Below are 19,903 nucleotides of genomic sequence, written 5' to 3'. Positions count from 1 at the left end.
GAAAAGAAGCAGAATAATTTATATATTGACAACATGATAAAAATATTTCTTCAGTATCTCAAACATTCATGGGACATTTCCAATATTTTAGATGAACTGTTCTAGTTTCCACATTATCACTATAGATCTTGCCTCCAATCATACATACTCCTCCTTCCGTCTCCTTTATGAATGTACCTTACTCTTAAAAATACCAATTCCTGCAGGTGACAAAAAGAATATTGTCCCACAATCAGAATTTTTCTTCCTCTCTGTACAATTTAGTGCTAATCTCTGCCCTTTCCATGATAATTTCTGCACTATTTACCATGCAATCCTCTGTGAATGCAAGCCTTCCCACTATTCGGAATATTACTTGTCCCCAGGATCTGATGCCCATCATTATAATCGCTGCATACGATTGCATGCAATGCTAGCATACTACTTCTTGTTACTGAAATCAGATTTCTCGTTTTTTGAACTCTCCTATTCATTCTTTTCATTCTCCTTTAGGCTCTCTTTTTCCTGAAGGACTAAAAAACTTATTTTCCCTTAACTGTTATTAGGCTTTGACTTGATCAAGATACATCAAGTTAAATTTTCCCCTTTTACATGGTCCCATTCTGCAATTTAATGCCATAAAAAAACTGATTCATTTATAGGTAGAGTGTTGTAATAGTTAGACCATGATGCTTTAGGCATATAACTCTACCATCTCTTCTATTTCGTTTCTGTTTTTATCCTTGCTTTAGCGCATCTTAATGCTTCCTCATTATTTTGTTCAATCTCTAAATTTCATTCCTTTTTAGGTTTTTATTTACTTTTCATTTTTCTGCGGTAATTTATTTAATTACCTATACTTTCTTGATTACTGCCCATTTATGTTTCTTTTCTATTATCTGGGGCATTCAAAAAGCAAATAATCAGTTCATATGTGGTTTTCTCTGTAGGAATACTTCCAAAGCCACTTTTTGACTTTATGCCCATCTCTTTTCCATAAATGGTTATGCTGAAGTTTACATATTTTTTTCTCTTGAAATGCATCTTGAACATCTTTGTTTTTTAAATCAAATCATTTATTCCACTTCCTCTAATGGTTTCAGCCGGATACAGAATAGTCTAATGCTAATCTGAAATTCTTTTCCTTTATATTTTAAGATCTTTGTCCTGGTGTCATGCAGAATTTCTTACTTATCACTGGAACAGTTAAATGTATGCATTATGGGTTTTGGTTTGCAATGTTTCCCCTCCCGGAGGTGTTTCATGAATTCTTTCCATTAACATTTGGTTTTTTGGAGTAATTTTTCAGTATCATTCCTTATGTTAAAGTATTCAAGGTTTCTGACTTGTCTTGTTCTTCTGGGTGACCAATAATCTTTGGGGTTTTTTTGTTGTTGGTGTTTTTTGGGGTTTTTTTTGCTGAGGCAATTGGGGTTAAGTGACTTGCCCAGGGTCACACAATCAGGACCGTATTAAGTGAGACCACATTTGAACTCAAGTCTTCCTGACTTCAGGACTAGTGCTCTCTCTACTGCGCCACCTAGCTGCCTCTAAAACCAATAATCTAAATTTAATTAGAATACCTATCTTTGAAATCATTTTTTTGCTTATTTGGAGATCATGTTTCTTGGATTTTGCTTCTCTTCTAGGCTAGAAATTCAAATGTACAGAAAGAAGGATAATCAGCTGTTCTCTCTTGTTTCTTTGGTTAGGTTTCCTATCCTGGATTCAAAATTTTCTACTCTCCCAATTATTTCTGCAATGTAAGGGCACCAATTTTGCTTTTACGTTTTTTACTTCTCTTTTAAATCATTCAGGAGCATTCCTGCTGTAGTTTGATGCTCTCTTGGGCATCCATAACTCTCTGCCTCTTCAAGTGATTTATTCTCCCTTGGCTTTGACTATCTATCAATATCTGAATTCTTTTCCTTGATCTGAAATTCATATTCAATTTTCAATTTATATTCATATTAATATCTTCCCTGCTATTTTCTGCTTATATTCAAGATTTTTAACTCAACTTTCTTCTTTTTGGGACTTCTCCTTTCAATGAAGAAATTTCCTTTTATTTAGCATGCCTCAGAAAATGTATGTATTTTTCCAAATCCCACGAAAAATCAATTGAGAAATGAAAAAGAAAAAAAAATGTGATTTCCATATAGGAATTAAGAGTTTAGAATCAATAGAGATTTTACTAGTTCAAAAGAATCCACTGATATCAAATGAAAAGCAAAAGCAGGAAATGATGACACTCAAATGTTGAGTTGACATTTCCATGAGAAAATGTCCTCAAAAGAATAGAGAAACAAGTCACAATCTATCAGTCAGGCTGAGTTAGAACTACTGCCATGTTATACATTTATGTTCAAGGCTCGGTCAGCTGCTAAGGAAGTTATTCTTGCAAAAGCTTTTTGGGCATGGAATTAGGCATTATACAAATCCTAAAAGTATTGTTCCAAGAAATAAGTTTTAGAAGGAAAATGAAGTCTAAACTCAATCAATATATTAATTATCAATTAGAAATTGCAATTATTTATACAGAAAATTTTCCAAATTGTTAGAATAACACTATTACAGAAAAAAGTTTTACCATTTACTATTAGTCATTCATCTTTAAAAGCAAGTATGTTAAATGTTGTGAAAAATATAAAATAACCATTATTTGTGGAATTCCAATTCTTAATTCCCAGATCTTAAAGGCTATTTGTCAGGAATTCAGAAACATTAATCTCAATCTTTTTTTCTTACACTCCCTTTATTATTCATTTTCTAACTTTTTTCTTTTTGATGATGTTTGTTTCAGGAGAAACACAAAAGAGAAACTCTCCTTTCTTCATTGCACAAATCACAATTCATCAGTCTCTGCCTCAGTGACATCTAGGGAACAGAATTAACCATTGCTATATGTCAGTTTTTCCCATCCCAATCCATTTTTTTTTTTTTTAATCTAATAGTACCACATATACAGTTGCATCCTATCCCATCTCTCTCTGTTCTCAGTTCTTTGGCTTATAAAATTTTCAAAAAAGCTACCATGGTTGTAATGCTAAGCCAGAGTAAGGGTCTGTCTTTTGGCTTTCTGTGATTGGGAGTGAGGGGCATGGCTAAGTTCTGCTACAAACCTATGAGCTGATTTGTATAGCTCTATCCAAATATGACAATAGTAAGAGAACCTTGTACTGATTAGGCTGTTAGCTCTCTGACTTGTTACCTGAAGGATGCTAAGGTGGTTGAAACTACTTTATATCTTTTACCTAATTCCTATTTTGGAGGGGTCTGAATGATTGGGAGGTAAAGGGAAAAGGAATAAACATTTATATACCTATCACCTATCATTTGCCAGGAAATGTTCTAAATACTTTACAAATATTATCACATTTGATTTTCACAACCCTTAAGAGGTAGATGCTATTATTTTGCAGTTGAGAAAACTGAGATGAGTTTAATGTATTTTGCCTAGAGTCGTAAAAACTAGTGTATGCCTAAGATGGGATCTGAACTTGGATTTTCTTGATTCCAGACCCAGGGGTCTATCCACTGTGCCCTCTAGTTTCCTGAGGTAGCTAGTCCTCTCTTTTGTTGATCCTGGGACCTGGAATTCTCAAACAAGACCACTTTGAAAAAAAAAAAAAGAGAGGTATACTAATATACAGTTCATAGAGCAGTGAAGTGATTTAACTTATTTGAGAATATAATTTGGAATTATGCCATGTGAGTAAAATATTCACAAATAGATATTCCACTCCTAGGCATACAAAGCTCCAAATGCACTAAAATATTTATAGTACCAGTTTTGATATTAGTATATATATAAAAGATTCCTATTGATAAGGAAATAGCTATGTAAGTTTTCATAGCTTAATGTAAGTGAAATGAACAGAATACTAGGAGATCATTGATCATAGCAATGGAGATCATAGCAAAAACAAAATTATATGATGATCAATTCTGATGGACATGGCTCTTTTCAACATTGAGATGATTCAGGCTGGTTCCAATGATCTTGTGATAATGAGAATCATCTACACCCACAGAGAGGACTGTGGGAACTGAGGTAAATCACAATACAGCCTTTTAACTGTTATTTTGTGGTTTGCTTGAATTTTCTTTTTTCTTTATTTTTTGATCTTTTTTTTTTTTTGTGCAGCAAGATAATTGTATAAATATGTATTGATTACATGCCATCTATGGGAGAGGATGGGGGGAAGGAAGGAAAAATTGGAACACAAAGTTTTTCAAGGGTCATTGTTGAAAAACTATCCTTGAATGTGTTTTGAAAATAAAAAACTTCAATAAAAAAAAGGGAAAAAATATTCCCAGCCTTAAAAAATAATGAACATAAATAAATAGAAGCATGGGAAGATTTACAGGAACTGACTCAAAGTGGAAACAAAAATCCAATCAAAATACAGAATCAATGAATGAAAAATATGTGTTAAGGTATGGAAATGTTCATAAATTGCGAATGGCTTAATAAATGTGGTATATGAATGTATTACTGTGGCATAAAATGACAAAAGGCATGGAATCAGAAAAAAATTGAAGAATCAATATAAAACACTGTAAAATTAAGTGATAAGAAGCAAGAGAATAAAGAAAAACTTTATAAAACTTAAGGGCCATTAGTTTGGATTAGAGGACTGAAAATTTGTATCCTTTTGTAGTCATTTCCCAGGCAGCTGCAGCTAGATGACACAAAAGATAGATCACTAGACCTAGAATCAGTAAAAACTGGGTTCAAACCTGTCCTCAGACATTTCCTGACCAAAGACTCCGGGTCAAGTCACTCAACCTGTTTACCTCAGTTTTCTCTTTTGGAAAATGGGAATTATAGCAGAACATTATCTCCCAGGGGGGTTGTGAAGATTAAATGAGATAATTGTAAACTGCTCTACATAGTGTCTGGAATATAGTAAGCACTAAGTAATATTAGCTACCATTTTTGCTGTTGCTAATGCAGTGGACAACCACAACTCCTCAAGATTAATGAACGATCATTCTACCTGCCTTCTAAGGTAGAAGTAATGAGTAGTGCAGAGTCAGATATTTTCATACATGGGTAAATTTGTAAATTTGTTACATTACTAAACATTGATTTCAAAGATTTTGTGGTGTTTTTCTTAAATGGGAGCAATTTAGGAAAAGAAAAAAAGATAATTAAAATGTAAAAAAGGAGGATCACTGAAATATTTTTAATGTACAGAAACACAAGGAACTTCAAGAAACAGATCATCAAGATGGTTTTTAAATGTACTAAATTTGATCTAATTTTCAAAAAAGCAAGTTCTATATAATAGCGTGAGCTTACATTTTGAAGAAAAGATACATATTCAAAATTTCCACTGCAAATGTGATGGAACAGTCTCAGGGTCTTTAGGGTACAACAGCAAAGCAGATAGCAAAATGTCTTAACATCATTCCACTGATAAAATATTAGTTTCTTATGTTCAACTATTTGACAAAACTAAAGAATTTGGTGGCAAAACCTTTTCTTTCTAAGCCTTCCTTAATTGGGTGGTAGCTATAGCTCCTGTAGGAGCAGCTGCCAGGCCCTATCTCCATCTCTCCATTGCTTTGCAGTTCAAAGTACCAGACTGTCTCTTAGGGAATTGGTGGCTAAGGTAGTGAGGATAGTTTGATTTGCTTGGCACATGCTGCCTCTCACTTCTTCCTGTGTGACCTGCTGCTTCTGCCAGGGTAACTCTACAGTCTTGGGATCTGGCAGTTGATTGACAGTGAAAAAAGGAAGAAAGAACAGGAGTAAGGGCATAATAAGAGGGAGGAGTTTTAGTTAGGACCTTCTGTTACCAGAGGAAAGGACAGAAGGGATGGATAATGATGCTAAAAATTCTTGAGAAATGGAGATGTAAAGAATAAACATCAAGTCTTTCAATTTTAATGAAGAGGCTAGGCCACATGACAATGAAGCATAAAGGAAAGATGGGGAATGGAAGAGAAGGAAGACCTGGGAATAGGCACTATCTGAAGATGAGAATATGAATTGTCAAACATTGAGCTGCCAGTGAATCACTACTAAATTATGCAAACTAAATTTCTAGCAGGTGAACTCAGCTTAATTTGCTAAATACCTAAGGAACAGAAAGATTTGGGGACAGAGAGTAGAAAAAAAGGGGAAATTACAGAAAGTAAAGGATTTGTAATTTAGAAATGGAGAAAGGTAGAGGAACAAGAGTTTACTGTAATAACTTCAGTACTTCACCTCACGTGGGAACCATACTGTGAAGAATATGACATTCTAATATACTGAGGACTGTAACACTACTAAAAAAAATGCCAGTGTCCTGATACTTAGACAGCTATTTAAAAACACAGCAAGTACTATGTATGTTGCCCACTCTCAATTGGTGAATGTGTCTTCAATCATCACAGCCACTCAGGTCTCAAGAAGATGGAGCCACCACCTACGACACTTAAACTGACAAGAGCCTCTCATCATCAGAATATCTAGAACAGTGGAATAAAGATAAAACATACACTCAAAATACACAGGGCACTCCTTTACCAGGTAATTCTCTTCACTGCCCTTAACATCAACATACTCAGGCTTAACACCACCATCTCTGGATCTCACCTAGAGAAGAAAGAGGAAGAAATGTTTGCCTCAACCAGGAAGCACCCAGGACTAATAACCAATATTCTTGACCACCAACCAATTGAAAACAAAATTATCTGATGTTTCCAATCTTCTCAATTCTTAAATGGGTCTGTGAACTCATTTATTCACAAGTCCCTTCCAATGATTCAAACCGCAAACTGTCATCCATCAAATGACTTCTTTACTTCTTCCCTTAATCCTTCAACAGATAGTCAAATCTGCTGTCACATGAAAGAGTCCCATGGTCTTTAAGATATAAAGACAAAAAGGGAAGGTAATAGATCCTTAATAGTTAAAATTCCTGTTTCTGATGTTTAGCCACTTGACAATGCCAGAACTTTGGTAATGAGATTTCTTTGACTTTATTTTCTTTAAAGAAATAGAGCAAGAAAAAAGAAAAAACAGAAAAGGAATACAAAATAAAATGAAACAAAAGAAAAAGAGAACATTTGTCATGAGCCCAGTAGAAGATCAGGGAGAATTCAAAATATATAACAAATACGAATTCAAGAAAGTGTGTGTGTATAAATAAAAGAAATTATATTCATGAGTATCCATCTTTTCTTTACTTCCTTACTTCTAACTTGCCATGCTATTATGTAACCTCCTCCATCCATGGATCCCTTCCCTTGTTTTTCCCCCCCCCACACACTTTGTTTCCCACCCATCCATCCCTCCTCCCTCATTTCTTTTTAGATTTTAGAGGTTGCTATACCCTTCACAATCTATATATGTAATGTTGTCTATTTAATCCATTTCCAATGTGAATACTTCTAGAACTATGAGCCCTCCTTCCCTCTAATGCAGTGGGCTGTGTCTAATTCTTCCTCTGCACCTCATTTACATGACAGAATGAGTGGTTGTATTGTTTTTTTGTTTGTTTGTTTTGTTTTAATAAAAGCTTTTTATTTATAAAACATATGTATGTCTAATTTTTCAACATTGACCCTTGTAAAACATTGTGTTCCAAATTTTCCCCTGCTCCCCCCCACCTCTTCCCCTGGCAATCCAATACATGTTAAGTGTTTAAAATATATATGTTAAATCCAATACATGTACACATATATAGTTATCTTGCTGCACAAGAAAAATTTAATCAAGAAGGAAAACAAAATGTAAGCAATCAACAACATAAAATAAAAATGCTAAGTTGTAGTCCACACTCAATTCCCACACTCCTCTCTCTAGGTGTAGATGACTTCATCACAAGATCATTGGAACTGGTCTTAATCATCTCATTGTTGGAAAGAGCCACATCCAAGAGAATTATTGTTGTGTACAGTGATCTCCTAGTTCTGCTCACTTCACTTAGCATCAGTTTGTGTCTCTCCAGGCCTCTCTGAAATCATCCTGCTGATCATTTTTTATAGAACAATAATATTCCATAACATTCATATACCATAACTTATTCAGTCATTCCCCAACTGATGGGCATCCACTCAAGTTTCCAGTTTCTTGTCATCCTTCCTCCATCCCACCCCCCTGGCAATTGGGGTTAAGTGATTTGCCCAAGGTCATAATTAAGTTTGAGACCTGATTTGAACTCAGCTTCTCCTTACTTCAGGGCCCGTGTTCTATCCACTGCACCACCTAGCTTCCCTAAGTTTCCAGTTTCTTTGGAGTATTTGTATCCTTGATGTCAATCTCAAACATATGCTATAAATTCCCCATATAAAAAACAAACAAACAAACAATTCATTCATGTTGAGCTCATTGAAATTGATCTTTGATTTTGGTTCTTGTATGTTAAATTTTTTATTAAGTTCAGATTTGGTTGACAGAAAGTCCATCAAATGTCCATTTTTTAGTTCAATATTGTAGATAATTTGACTGGATATTTGACTGCTGATAAGTTCTGTATAATTCTATTTGTGGCTTTAGCATATTTGAATTTTTTTTTCCCTTGTTCTTTCTGGCAAAATGTTCTTTTTGAGGGGGGGGGGGGGGGGTTTGAAATTTGGCAATAATGTTCTGTGTTTTTCATATGGGATCTCATTGAGGTGATCATCAATGGATTTTTTCTATTTCTACTTTTCCCTCATGTTTTATCACTCCAGGACAATTTTCTTGGATTATTTCTTGCACTATTGTATCAAGGTCCTTTTTTTGGTCACAACTTTCAGGCAGTCCAATTATTCTTATATTTTCTCTTTTTCATCTATTCTCCAAATCTGTCATTTTTCTTATAAGATGTTTCACATTCTGTTCTACTTTTTCATTCTTTGTTTTGTTATTTCTTGGTCTCTCATAGCTTCACTGGTTTCCCCTTCCCTAATTTTCAAAGAGTTATTTTCTTCTTTAAGACTTATCTCCTCTTGTTATTTTTTTTTCATAACTTTTTCTTAGATGTTTTTGTTTTTAGTTTTTCCCTCATTGTCTCTCATTTGATTTTTAAATTCTCTTTTAAGTTCTTCTATGAATTTTCTGTGGGCAAAGAGCCATTTCACATTACTTGTTGGAATAGAAGCTTATTTTATTTCAGTGTCCTCCCTCTTAAGATGGTGGGGTTCTTTGCTGGTTCATTTTTTTTTTTAAATAAGAAGTATAACCACTTCTAATACTAGGGAGGGGGGAGATGAGTCCCTGGCTTCTCATCTCTCCCCTCTGACCAGGGACCTCAGCCTCCAGCAAGTGCCCACAGCCTCCATCCAGTGTCTCTGTCCCACTGCCTCTGCACTCATGGGTGTGCTGGTTCCTTATCAGGGCCATGACAGGCAGCACACTGGGCTTGGCATTCCCAATCAGCCAAGGTTCCCTAAGTCTTCCTAGATTCGGATTCAGATCCAGATTCTATAAGCAGTCTGGGAGGTCTCTATGGTTTGGGTTGGAGTTCCAGTCACACTTACTAGTTCCAGGACTCCCCACTTGGGTGTTTCTGTGGAACTAGCCCAGAGGTGTTTGCACATCACTCATGGGTTAATAAGAGCTCTGGGTCTTCAGATCTTGGATTGTATCAGGAAGACCCCACTTCTACCACAAGTCTTCTTGATTTTTCACTAGTCTATGTTTACCTTGAAATATAAATTTGTTCTATTTGTTGGGGAAAATCAAGAGAGCTTGAAATTTACCAACTACTCTGCCATCTTCCCAGAATCCTCCCAGAGAATATTCTTTTTAAAGATCTTTAGAAGTGATAGTGTCAGAAAAAGGGAAAAGGGGAGAAAAAAAAGGGAAACTACATCCCACAGTGAGGTAAAGGAAACCTATCATAGCTGAAGGAACTTAAGAGAGGAGAAGGAAGATTGTGTGAATCTTATTCTCATCAGAGTTGGCTCAAAGAGAAAATAATTGACATTTATTTTACAGAGAATCTTCTCTCACCTCATTAAAAAGTGGGAAAGGAAAAGGGAAAAGGAAAAAGAGTAATAAGGGAAGGGTACAAGAAAGGGGAAGGGATTCAAAGGGAGGAGGGAGGGATTCTAAAGAGGGAGAGCTGCATTACACAAGTGGGGCCCCTAAGTTTAATACTAGGGAAGGGGGGGACAAGAAAAAGAAAAGCACAATCCGGGGATATTATGATGACAGGAAATACAGAATTAGTAATTTTAACCTTAATGTAAATGGGATGAACTCTCCCATAAAGCGAAGTTGGATAGCAGACTGGATCAAGATCTTTAGTAGTTGTGACTGCTAAGGAGGAGGAGAGCATCAGTTGTATAAATAGTTCCCAGGTAGCATATTTCCATAGGGTTTTCTTCCCAGGATGATGGTTTTAGAAGCTGTGCTAAAAGTAGTGGTATATCTGTGGAAGACTACTATTTCCTGAGCTTTTAGTCAAAGTTCTGATTTGCTTCCATTGAAGTAAGAGGGAAAGTAATGGTTGAAGTGTTGACACACATTGAGAAATACAACCTTCTATCTTTCGTTGCTGCTTCAACTGGGCTGTTTCCTCTGGGAGTAGAAAATGCTTAGCAATTGATAGTGATGCCTAGCCCTTTCTCCACAGTAACTGCTTACTCAATTGCTTTTATGGATTGAGCTAGAGATGTGAACTGGGAAGGACTGGCTTCCTAGGAGATTCTTTGACTTAGCAGGCCATTGATAGCAGATGGTTTCTACAGACTGTGATACAACTACTTTAATGTTAGCATAATTCCCATTCTCCTCTCATACTCTCCAGGCCTGTGATTCTGTACTTCCATCATTTCCCATTTCCTCATCCTCACCCCTATTAACTCTTCCTAACCCCACCCCCCCATCTCCCCCCATCCCTCCCACCCCCGTGTCTCACAACAGATCCTCCTTCCAAACTGTGCTCTTTGGAATGTCTCTTTACAGTGAACAAATCTTGCTTTCACTTTAAACCTTTTCATTTCTTACCTCAATATTCTGAATTTAAGACGTGCTGATGACATTGCTTCCCTTGGCCATCTTTCAATACTGGTTGCAAATTTACTCATACCCTCCATCTTAATGTTCATGATAAAAAAAAAAAAAAAAAAAAGGCAATGCTCCATGCTCCCCAATTTCAATGCTAGTCTTTTTACCACTTTCATTTAATAATTTCTCTTTCTTTGAAGTTTATTCAAGCTAAATTAACTACCCAATCAAGTAGCTGTCATATACTGATGAAGTATAAACAATGTTCTAACACCTCCCCATGGGCTAGTTTTTCCTTAAAACTTATTCAGACAATTCTCAAGATTTGATTAGCTTGGGGGACAAAGGAACTGTTACTATCACTTTGTCATTTCCTGAGTACAAAGCCACAAGGAGCTGAAGGAAGTAATTCTCAGATGTTTAGCTGGTGGATCATGATAAACGCTCCTCTCAGCTAAATAAACTCAAGTTTTTCAATGTCTATCCTTATTGAATAGCCTTTACCTGATATGGCTTTGACTACCTACCAGTGTCTCACTTTCCTATGATACTGAAATTCAACTATCAATGGACAGGACTGACTCAGACCCAGACCAGAATAACCACCCTCTAAGAATCTTCTACCAGGCTCAGTCTGTGTCCATCAACTCTTGTCCTTACATTTGGGGACTTCAAACTACAAAGAAATTCCTTCAAGTACTTAACTTGCCAGATTCTCAATATTCTCACTATTCATGATTTAATTCTCTACTTTACCTTAATGACACAAAGAAATGGCCATCTTGATCTTGCCATCACCCATTAATATATTATATTACACCTCTACCTTCAGGACCTCTGAATTTCTGTAATGAAATGATTATCAATCATAATTTTTAAAGAAGTATTTCAACTTTTCCTCTGCCTTATCATTCTCTAATCTTGTTTTTCATTCTTAGGGTAACCTTCAATCCTTCTATTCTTCAATTCTTTCTCAGACACTCTAGCTCTTGACTAGCTTTAGTCTCAATCCTTGTCTATTTCAACTCTACACTTAAGTCTATTGATCCTTGGCCTTCTTTCTCTGATCATGGCTTGACAAAACATAATCTCAGGTAAAAATTCCTATAATCCTTTCCCCTACCAACTAAATTTTCATACACTGTTGAAAGGAACCTCATAAAGTAGTAGGTAGAACAGTGCTAACTGTACTTCTCTGTAACTAAAGGAGATTGAAACTGCAAGTTTGTATTATATAACCTCAACTGAGACTTCACTTCAACAAAGCAATCCTTTTACATCTCCCAAAATCATTTAAACTTCCAACTCACCACTGAGACTATTCAAAACCTTTTCATCCTTTCATATATCTCCCCTTCCACCTGAAAGGGTTTTATTAAGGTAAATGAACTTTATTTACTTCATCAAAAAGGCCATTCCATAAGTACCTCCCTCTTCTTCCCTTCTTATCTTACACAGAGGTAGGCATTCTCCTTGCTAAGACATCCTCTATCCCACTGCACCCTTCTCTAGAGGATGGTTCTGTCTTTCATCATCTCTCTCACACTTTTGTCTTGAACTGACTGCTTACCCAACATGGCCAAGTCTCCCTAATCCATAAAAACCACACAATTGATTAGATTACACTCATCTTATTATTTCTCTTCACCCTTTTATGCTGAACTTTTTGATATTCTACACTGGTTACCATCATGTTATCGTCAAGCTTCCAACCTCATTAGTGAACTTAAGCATCAGATTTTAGTCACTAGTGATCTTTTATTTGCTTAATGGCCTTTTCACAGTTCTCATCCTTCAGAGCCTCCCCTTTGATGCTGCAGTATACTTCCTTATACTACAGTGTTACTTTTTCTGGTTTTCCTAACACTGCTTTCTCCCAGTTCTCTCACACAGCAGATTTACTTTTTCAGTTTCCTTTGCTGGATCTTTGGCTAGGGTCACGATAACCCAACAAAGGAGGCTGGAAGGGTCAGGCAAGTAGGAAGAGTAAGCAAGTGCTTACCAAGAGTAAACAGTGTCAAGAAAGCCAAAAATGAGCCAGCAGTGTCAAATGCTGAAAGTCAGGCAACAAGCATTTACTTATTGTAATGTCCAGGCCAGCTTTCTGGAGAATCTCAGGACAGGCCTTGGTCTTTAGGTGGAGAAGTGATGAAGGCAGAAGAGCCATCAGGAGGCTGGTCAAAGATGGAGTCTGGAATCTGGAGTCTCAAGTCTTCTCTGTGTCTGTGACTGTGATTCTTCTGTTTCTGTGTCTGAGACTTTCTTTAAATACCTCAGTACAATTATATCACTACAACTGAGTATGTGCCAACTGCCTATTACATCACCATCACATTAAGTATATGTTTAGAGAACCATTATCTCACACTGAGTAGGTGCTTAACTATAAGCACCCTGTTACCCTTGATTCAAGTATATCTTTTCAAGAGTTTTGGCCCTCGACAACTTATTAAACAATTATATTGTAAGCATATAAAAACAACAAATAGGGCAGCTAGGTGACATAGCAGATAGAGTACCAGCCCTGAAGTCAAGAGGACCTGAGTTCAAATCTGTCCGCCACTTAAAATTTCCTAGCTGTGTGATCCTGAGCAAGTCACTTAACCCCAATTGCCTCAGCAAAACAAAACAAAAACCCAGCAAATAACAGGCCCTACATTCAGAACTTCATATTCTCTTGGGAGAGACAACATACAAATCAGACAATTTTTATACAAACATTCAAAATAAAGAGGAAAATAAAAGGAAAAAAAAAACTGATGATAAATATAAATGAATGAAGCAAATCAATGAAACCAAACACTGCAATTATAATGGTCCAGAGCCACTCAAAAAAGAAAAAAAGACCCTATGCTTGCCAAAACTTCTCTATAGAGATGTAAGATTATGGGATAAGGATAAATTACATATACACAAGACACAGTTGACTTATTGGCTAACTTTGCTCAACTATTGCTCCCCTCCCATCTTCCTTTTTTATTTTTTGTTATGATGGCTCTCAAGAAATAAGGGATACATTAGGGGAAAAAAAAATTTTAATGAAGTCCAACACCTTTATTTTATCAAAAAGAAAACTGAGGCTCAAAGAACCTAGTTATGACTTTAATAAGTCATAACTAGTAAATGAAAAGACTAATCAATATTTAAGTATTAAAAACTGGATCTTAATGCTCTTTCCACACTAGGTTCAAGGGACACATTATTACCATAGTTGAGGGATTCCTGAGAAAGACAATACCAATTCTAATTTTTAAAATAACTATTAACTAAACCAAAACAAGTACTCATTATTCTTTGTAGATGTGTTCCAGGTGGTTATAATGATTACAAAAATTATGGACAAAGAGAGGCTGGGAGAGTAAGGCAGGGAGGGTTCAGAAAAATCTTTTTGCCCCAGGCAGGACAATGAATTGAAAAGAGAGACAATGACAATAGCAAGGAACAAAGAGGACTTATAGTAAAGGGAAGAAACTATTTCAAGAAAGTATTTTCTCTACTTATTTCTATTCTGCCTTAATTATTTGGGGGGAAAGAGGGGAAGTTCAATCTTTTGAATAACAAGTAGATGTCTATTTCTATATGCACCTAATACACATTTTTGTTTATGAAATCAATCGTCCTTGTCCTTTTTAAAGCCCAATACAATACAAAGACTATTTTTATAATATTCGGTCAGCTATAATCACCAAAAGATGTAAAAGATAAGATGCACTATGATTCTAATTGAAAAGGGGAAGATACACAAAATACCTTGTTTCATGTAGATGAGATTCTATAGATTTTTTATTATACTTATCACTGTCTGAACGCATGAGGCATCTTACCAGAGCACTTTATTATTTTTTAATGGATGTTAATAAGCCAAGAGGAAGAGGCTCTTAAGATCAATTGTATCAATCATAACTTTTATGACCTTAAACAAATAGCAATCAAGTACTCTGCAAAGAAAAACTAAGTTTTAAATTCTTCAAAGTTGAAGTCAAATAACTGTCTACAGGCAGGTCTTAAATACCCTTCACGGCATATAAAGTGCACAGAAGGAATCTGTAGCATAATTTTTATAGAAAGTCATTCCTTTGGAGTAGAAGAAAAAAAGGAGCTAATGGGTTCCGAAAGAATTATAATTTTACTTTATTAAATCAAAGGTGAATTTCAACAAAAATGACACACATACATGTGTGTGAATATAAGCCACTTAGTGAATTTTTTAAGTCTGGTTCCTATTTCCATGATATTCACATTAAAGAAAAATTAGAATACTTTAAAAAAAAAAGTTTTCAAAGTAGAATGAAGTTATGAACACAAGTCCCTACCTGTATGGAGAGGACCAGAATGATAAAACAGAAAGCAAAATAGTATAGGTAAAACATGTATTCAAAAAGCAATTCTGACCAATACATCACAAAAAAATTAGAGAAACATGGAAAAAATTACTTATCACATCTAAGGATAAATCTAAAAGAAGATAAAATGGATAATTCTGACTACATAGAACTGAAAAGATTTTACACAAAGGTAAGCGAGAAACAAATGGGAAAAATCTCTTAAAGCATATTTCTGTGATGCAGGTCTTATTTCCAAGATTTATAATAAATTGATTAAAGTTTTTAAAACTTTAAAAAGCCATTCCTTTAATGATAAGTGCTCTTAAAGAGAGTTCAAGAAAGAAATCCAATGTGATACTAAAATCTGATTTCATTAATAAGGCTTCTACAAGTTACTCTTCTCTCTCATTAAACATTTAATAAACCCGGAAAAGCCTTTAGTTCCTTATTTTATCCTTTAAGTCACCCACTACCCACTTTTAGGAGCTTACTCGAAAGGTCAAATGTATTTCATTGAAGCACAGATGTCAGATATTCCAGGAAGTTGTTGCTATTGCCAAGGGCTGTCCAAATTCCCCATTCAAACCAAGTATAATTGCTATGGATTGTGACCCTTTCTTTGCCATTTCCAGGTTGTTTTATGAATGTAAAAAAGAACTACCTTGACTGTAAAGGGAGAGGTCCTAGTTTACTGAGGAATCCGGATCGCATTTACTGGCAAATGCTTGCTTTGCTAATAAACTTTTTATTTTCAGATTTCAATCACTATAATATAAGAATGTTTATAAATAGTTTTTTTTTGTCGCAGCAAAGAGCTAGAAACTAAGGGGGTGTTCATCATTGGGTAATAGCTGAACAAACTGTGCAATATGAATGTAATGAAAAACAATATAGCGCCTTAAAAACGATGAAAGGCATGATTATAGAGAAACCTGAGAAGACATATGAACTGAAGAATAAAATGAGAACAATTTATAAACAAATAACATTGTAAAGAAAAATTACTTAATTCCTTTTAAAGATTTAAGAACTGAATTTAATGGATTTATGAGTCCTGATCCAAAGGACATAAGAAACATGCTCCTTACTTCCTGATAAAGCATATTAGAATAAAGGTACAGAATGAGACATGCTTTTCAGATACAGCCCATAGTTTTGCCTGTGTTAGAAGGATGTTGTTTTTCTTCCCCTCACCTTTCTTTTTTTTCAGAAATATTTTGAGGGAGCGGGGCCTAGCAATAAAGTGAAAGAAAATTTAAAAAATAAATAAAACGATCAGTAAATCTCAAAATAAAATGCCCAGAAGAAGGAAGTCAGAGGGTAACAGAAAAGAGAACAGCTTTTAAAATAATTGTATTATATTCTTGAAAAACAAGTTGTACAAAATATAGACTCATGGTTTCATATATAACTCTTCTGTTCTACTTTGTACTACTGTGTTCAAGTCCAGGATTTTAAAAATAAATAAATAAAATCAAGCCTAAGTGAAAAGCCACTGCTGAAATTCATGGATCTTTGAACACTGAAAGTTCCCTATGCCAATGAAATCACTGGTATGGAACAGATATCTATCCAAAATAGTGATGTCCAGAAGTAAAAATACTATTTATCAGGTAGTAAAGTAAAGGTCAAATAGCTGCTTTTCAAGGATGGGGCAGAAGAAATTTAATTTTTGTACAGAGGAATAGATAACAATTGTTGAGTATCTCCTACCATAGGTCTCTAGAAAAATTCAACATATCCAACACGACGCCCATCTTCTATAGAAGTAACCAGATTGCTTCTCATAACCCAGATTTACTACCCAAAAGATTCTGTTTACTTTCCCTCTCTCATTACCTAGAAGTTGCCAAATCTAGCTGATTCTACCTCCACAGCTTTTGCTTCCATCCCATTCTCCACTAATACAGCCAGCATTATAGTTCAGAGCCTCCTGCCCATTACATCTGCAACAATCTTCTAACTGGGAAATCCAGCTCTGACACTTTCAAATTCATCTGCCAAACAGCAGTGAAAATTTAATCTTTGTTCTTTGTTCCTATGGTCAAGAACACTCAGTAGTTCTCAATTGCTCATACAAACTCCTGTTTGGCATTTAAAAATTCTTAGCTCCAGTCTAGCTTTCCTGTAATATTTCACATTATTCTCCTTCAGTAATTATACAATTAGAGGCCTACCTATTTCATGAATTCATCGTTCCATCTCCTATTTTGCATAAGTTAACAAAAAAGCATAAATTATTGCCTATTCTTATAGTGTATACCCTTTTGCAAATCCACCTCTTAAGAATCTTTAGTTTCCTGCTAAGATCAATCTGTGTGGCCCCTCTTACAAGTAGCTTTAACTGTGTTTCTTGATAGTAAATTTCTCTGACACTGCCACAATCCCATCATTAAAATGGCCTACTACAAGTAGCTTTAACTGTGTTTCTTGATAGTGAATTTCTCTGACACTGCCACAATCCCATCATTAAAATGGCCTACCCTTGGGTGTTCTCTTTGACTCATGCTCTCCCCTCCTGCAATTCACACTTAAGTGTAAAATTGATTTTCCTAAATAAAATCTCCCCCCTCCATTCAATAGATAATCCCTATTACCTCTAGATCAATTATAAAATCCTGTTATTAAGTCCTTTATAATCTGGAACCTTCTTAGCTTTCCAGTCTTCTCACACTTAATCCTCCTCCAAATATTCTACAATCCAAAGACACTGGCTCGCTAAGGCTGTTTCTGACACATGGCACCCCTTCTACTGATTGGACATATTCTCTGGCCTTTCGTTATCTGGAATTCTCTCCCTTATCCTGCCTCTAAGGTTTCCTTCAAGTATCAGTTAAAATTCCACCATTTGCAGGAACTCTCTCTGTATTCCCTTAATAACAATGGCTTCCCAGTTGGGGCTATTTTCAATTTATGCAGAATATCTCTTTGTTTATACACAGCATTTTGCAAGTGGTCTCAACTGTTAGATGAGTTCCTTGTGGGCAGGGACTAGTTCCTTCTAGAATCTCCATATTAAGAAATCTAAGCTATTCTATAATATTTATTCTTCAACAGAATGCATTCCTAACTCTCCACCAGCCCCCAAACTCTACTGCTCAACTTCTCTCTCCACCCCACATTTCTCAGCTTCCTTGAAGAGCCACCCCCACCAAACTCATTAAAATGTGAGCTCCTGGATGACAAAGTCTTTCTCCTAGTAAAGGTATTCCCAATGTTTTGCATAGTACCAGGCACAAAGTACCTGAATTCTAGTAGCCTCCTAGTTTTGCCTCTCTAGGTATCCCCAGTGCTTAGTACAGAGTCCTCCACCTAGTGGGTGCTCAATAAATAAAAAAATAATAACAGGCTGCATGTTCCTAAAACAGATAAACTCCTACAGGTAGGCACAAACTTTTCATTTGGCTTTCGAATCCCCACCTCCCATCACAATGCGTAGGCAAATTTTTCCCCAGTTCCGGCCCGGACTGCATCCCAGAAGAGAATTCCCAGAACCGATGCAAATCAGCAACTATTCAGCAAAGTAAGACTTTGGAGAAAACCCCGAATACTCAGATCCCAGCGACTTGCCTAAGGTCACCACCCTAACAGTATCTGGAGAAGAGCCTGCGCTCAGAACCCCCAAACTCCAAGTGCTGCAGTCCCCAGTTTTGTGTGGTCAGAGAGCTGGGAACAGCTTTCACACTCTAACACAACAGTCTTTTAATTAAAAGCCATTCGTGGTTCGCCCGTACAAGAACGGACGGACGGCAGCGGTGGTGCGAGGTGTCTCCGCCCCGCTCATTCTCAGTCCTGACCACGGTAGGTGCTTAATGACCCCGGGGGGCTTGGGGAGGATAACTCCAAGGGCCCTCGTAGCTCCAACAACACGCGACTACAGTCATTTGTCCAAACCGTGAGGAAACAGCACCAAGCCAAGCCAAAAGAGAGGGACCGCTCTCCTTCGCCCGAAGCCCAAGCCCCACGGGTCACCTGGCTTAAGAGGAGGACAGCCAAGTTGCTACTAGAGCAGACCCCTTCCCCGACTCCCACGCCACCATTCACACTGGGGGCCTCGGGGCTCCCCTCGAAAACCCGTCTAGCCTCCACAACCGCAGCACCCCCACGGGGGAGAAACCACCAAACAACCGGGATCTTAACCCCCATTTCACCTTTCGCGTACTCAATCCTCCCCCCCAGGAGCAGATAAAACGCACACACGTCCACGCGCGAGCGTCTCCACCAACACACAATGCACGCCCAGATGTACGCCCGCACCCCCACCCACGAGGCGGTGGGGGCCGCACCGGAGCCTCGCCTCTCCCCAGCCCCCTCCCCCAACGAGCCAAGCACCCAGAGAGGAGCTGGCTGCGGGCGCTCCGCCGGGCCCCCGGCTCGGCCCTGGCTCGGCTCCGCTCAGAACTGGGGGGAGGGGGATCTCCCGGGCCGGGCCAACCCCGCCTCCAGGATGCGAGAAAGACGTGGCCGCTTCCCGTCCCTCTTCAACTTCTAACGCTGCCCATCCCGGGCTTACCCGCAAGTCCTCAAAATCCGCCATTTTCTACCACCCGCAGGCGCAGGCGAAGCCGCCGCCGCCGCCGCTGCCGCTGCCGCCGCCGCCGCCGCCGCTCCTCCCGCAGCCTCTACAGAAGCCGCCGCCGCCACCACCATGGTGCACTGGGCG

The 19,903-nt window shown here is 37.3% G+C and overlaps 1 protein-coding gene across 7 annotated transcripts in view; it reads right to left on the bottom strand.

Moving 5' to 3' along the window:
• PIAS2 (protein inhibitor of activated STAT 2) overlaps positions 1–19,903 on the bottom strand; it is a 136,886-nt gene that overhangs the window by 61,861 nt on the left and 55,122 nt on the right. For 5 of the 7 annotated variants that reach the window (XR_004230861.1, XM_031945980.1, XM_031945983.1 and 2 more), the window contains exon 1: positions 19,754–19,848. The exons of the other annotated variants lie outside the window; for them this stretch is intronic. Coding sequence is in view for 4 of the 5 variants with exons in the window: in XM_031945980.1 (XP_031801840.1) it covers positions 19,754–19,777 (24 nt within the window). In the remaining variant the exon portion in view is untranslated. Of the gene's footprint in view, positions 1–19,753; positions 19,849–19,903 lie in introns of those variants that run through there. 7 annotated transcript variants of the gene reach the window in all.

Source organism: Sarcophilus harrisii, chromosome 1 (assembly GCF_902635505.1).
Source record: "Sarcophilus harrisii chromosome 1, mSarHar1.11, whole genome shotgun sequence".
Taxonomy (NCBI): Eukaryota; Metazoa; Chordata; class Mammalia; order Dasyuromorphia; family Dasyuridae; genus Sarcophilus; species Sarcophilus harrisii.
Note: the sequence above shows the minus strand (reverse complement) of the source record. Positions and strands in the feature narration are given on the sequence as shown.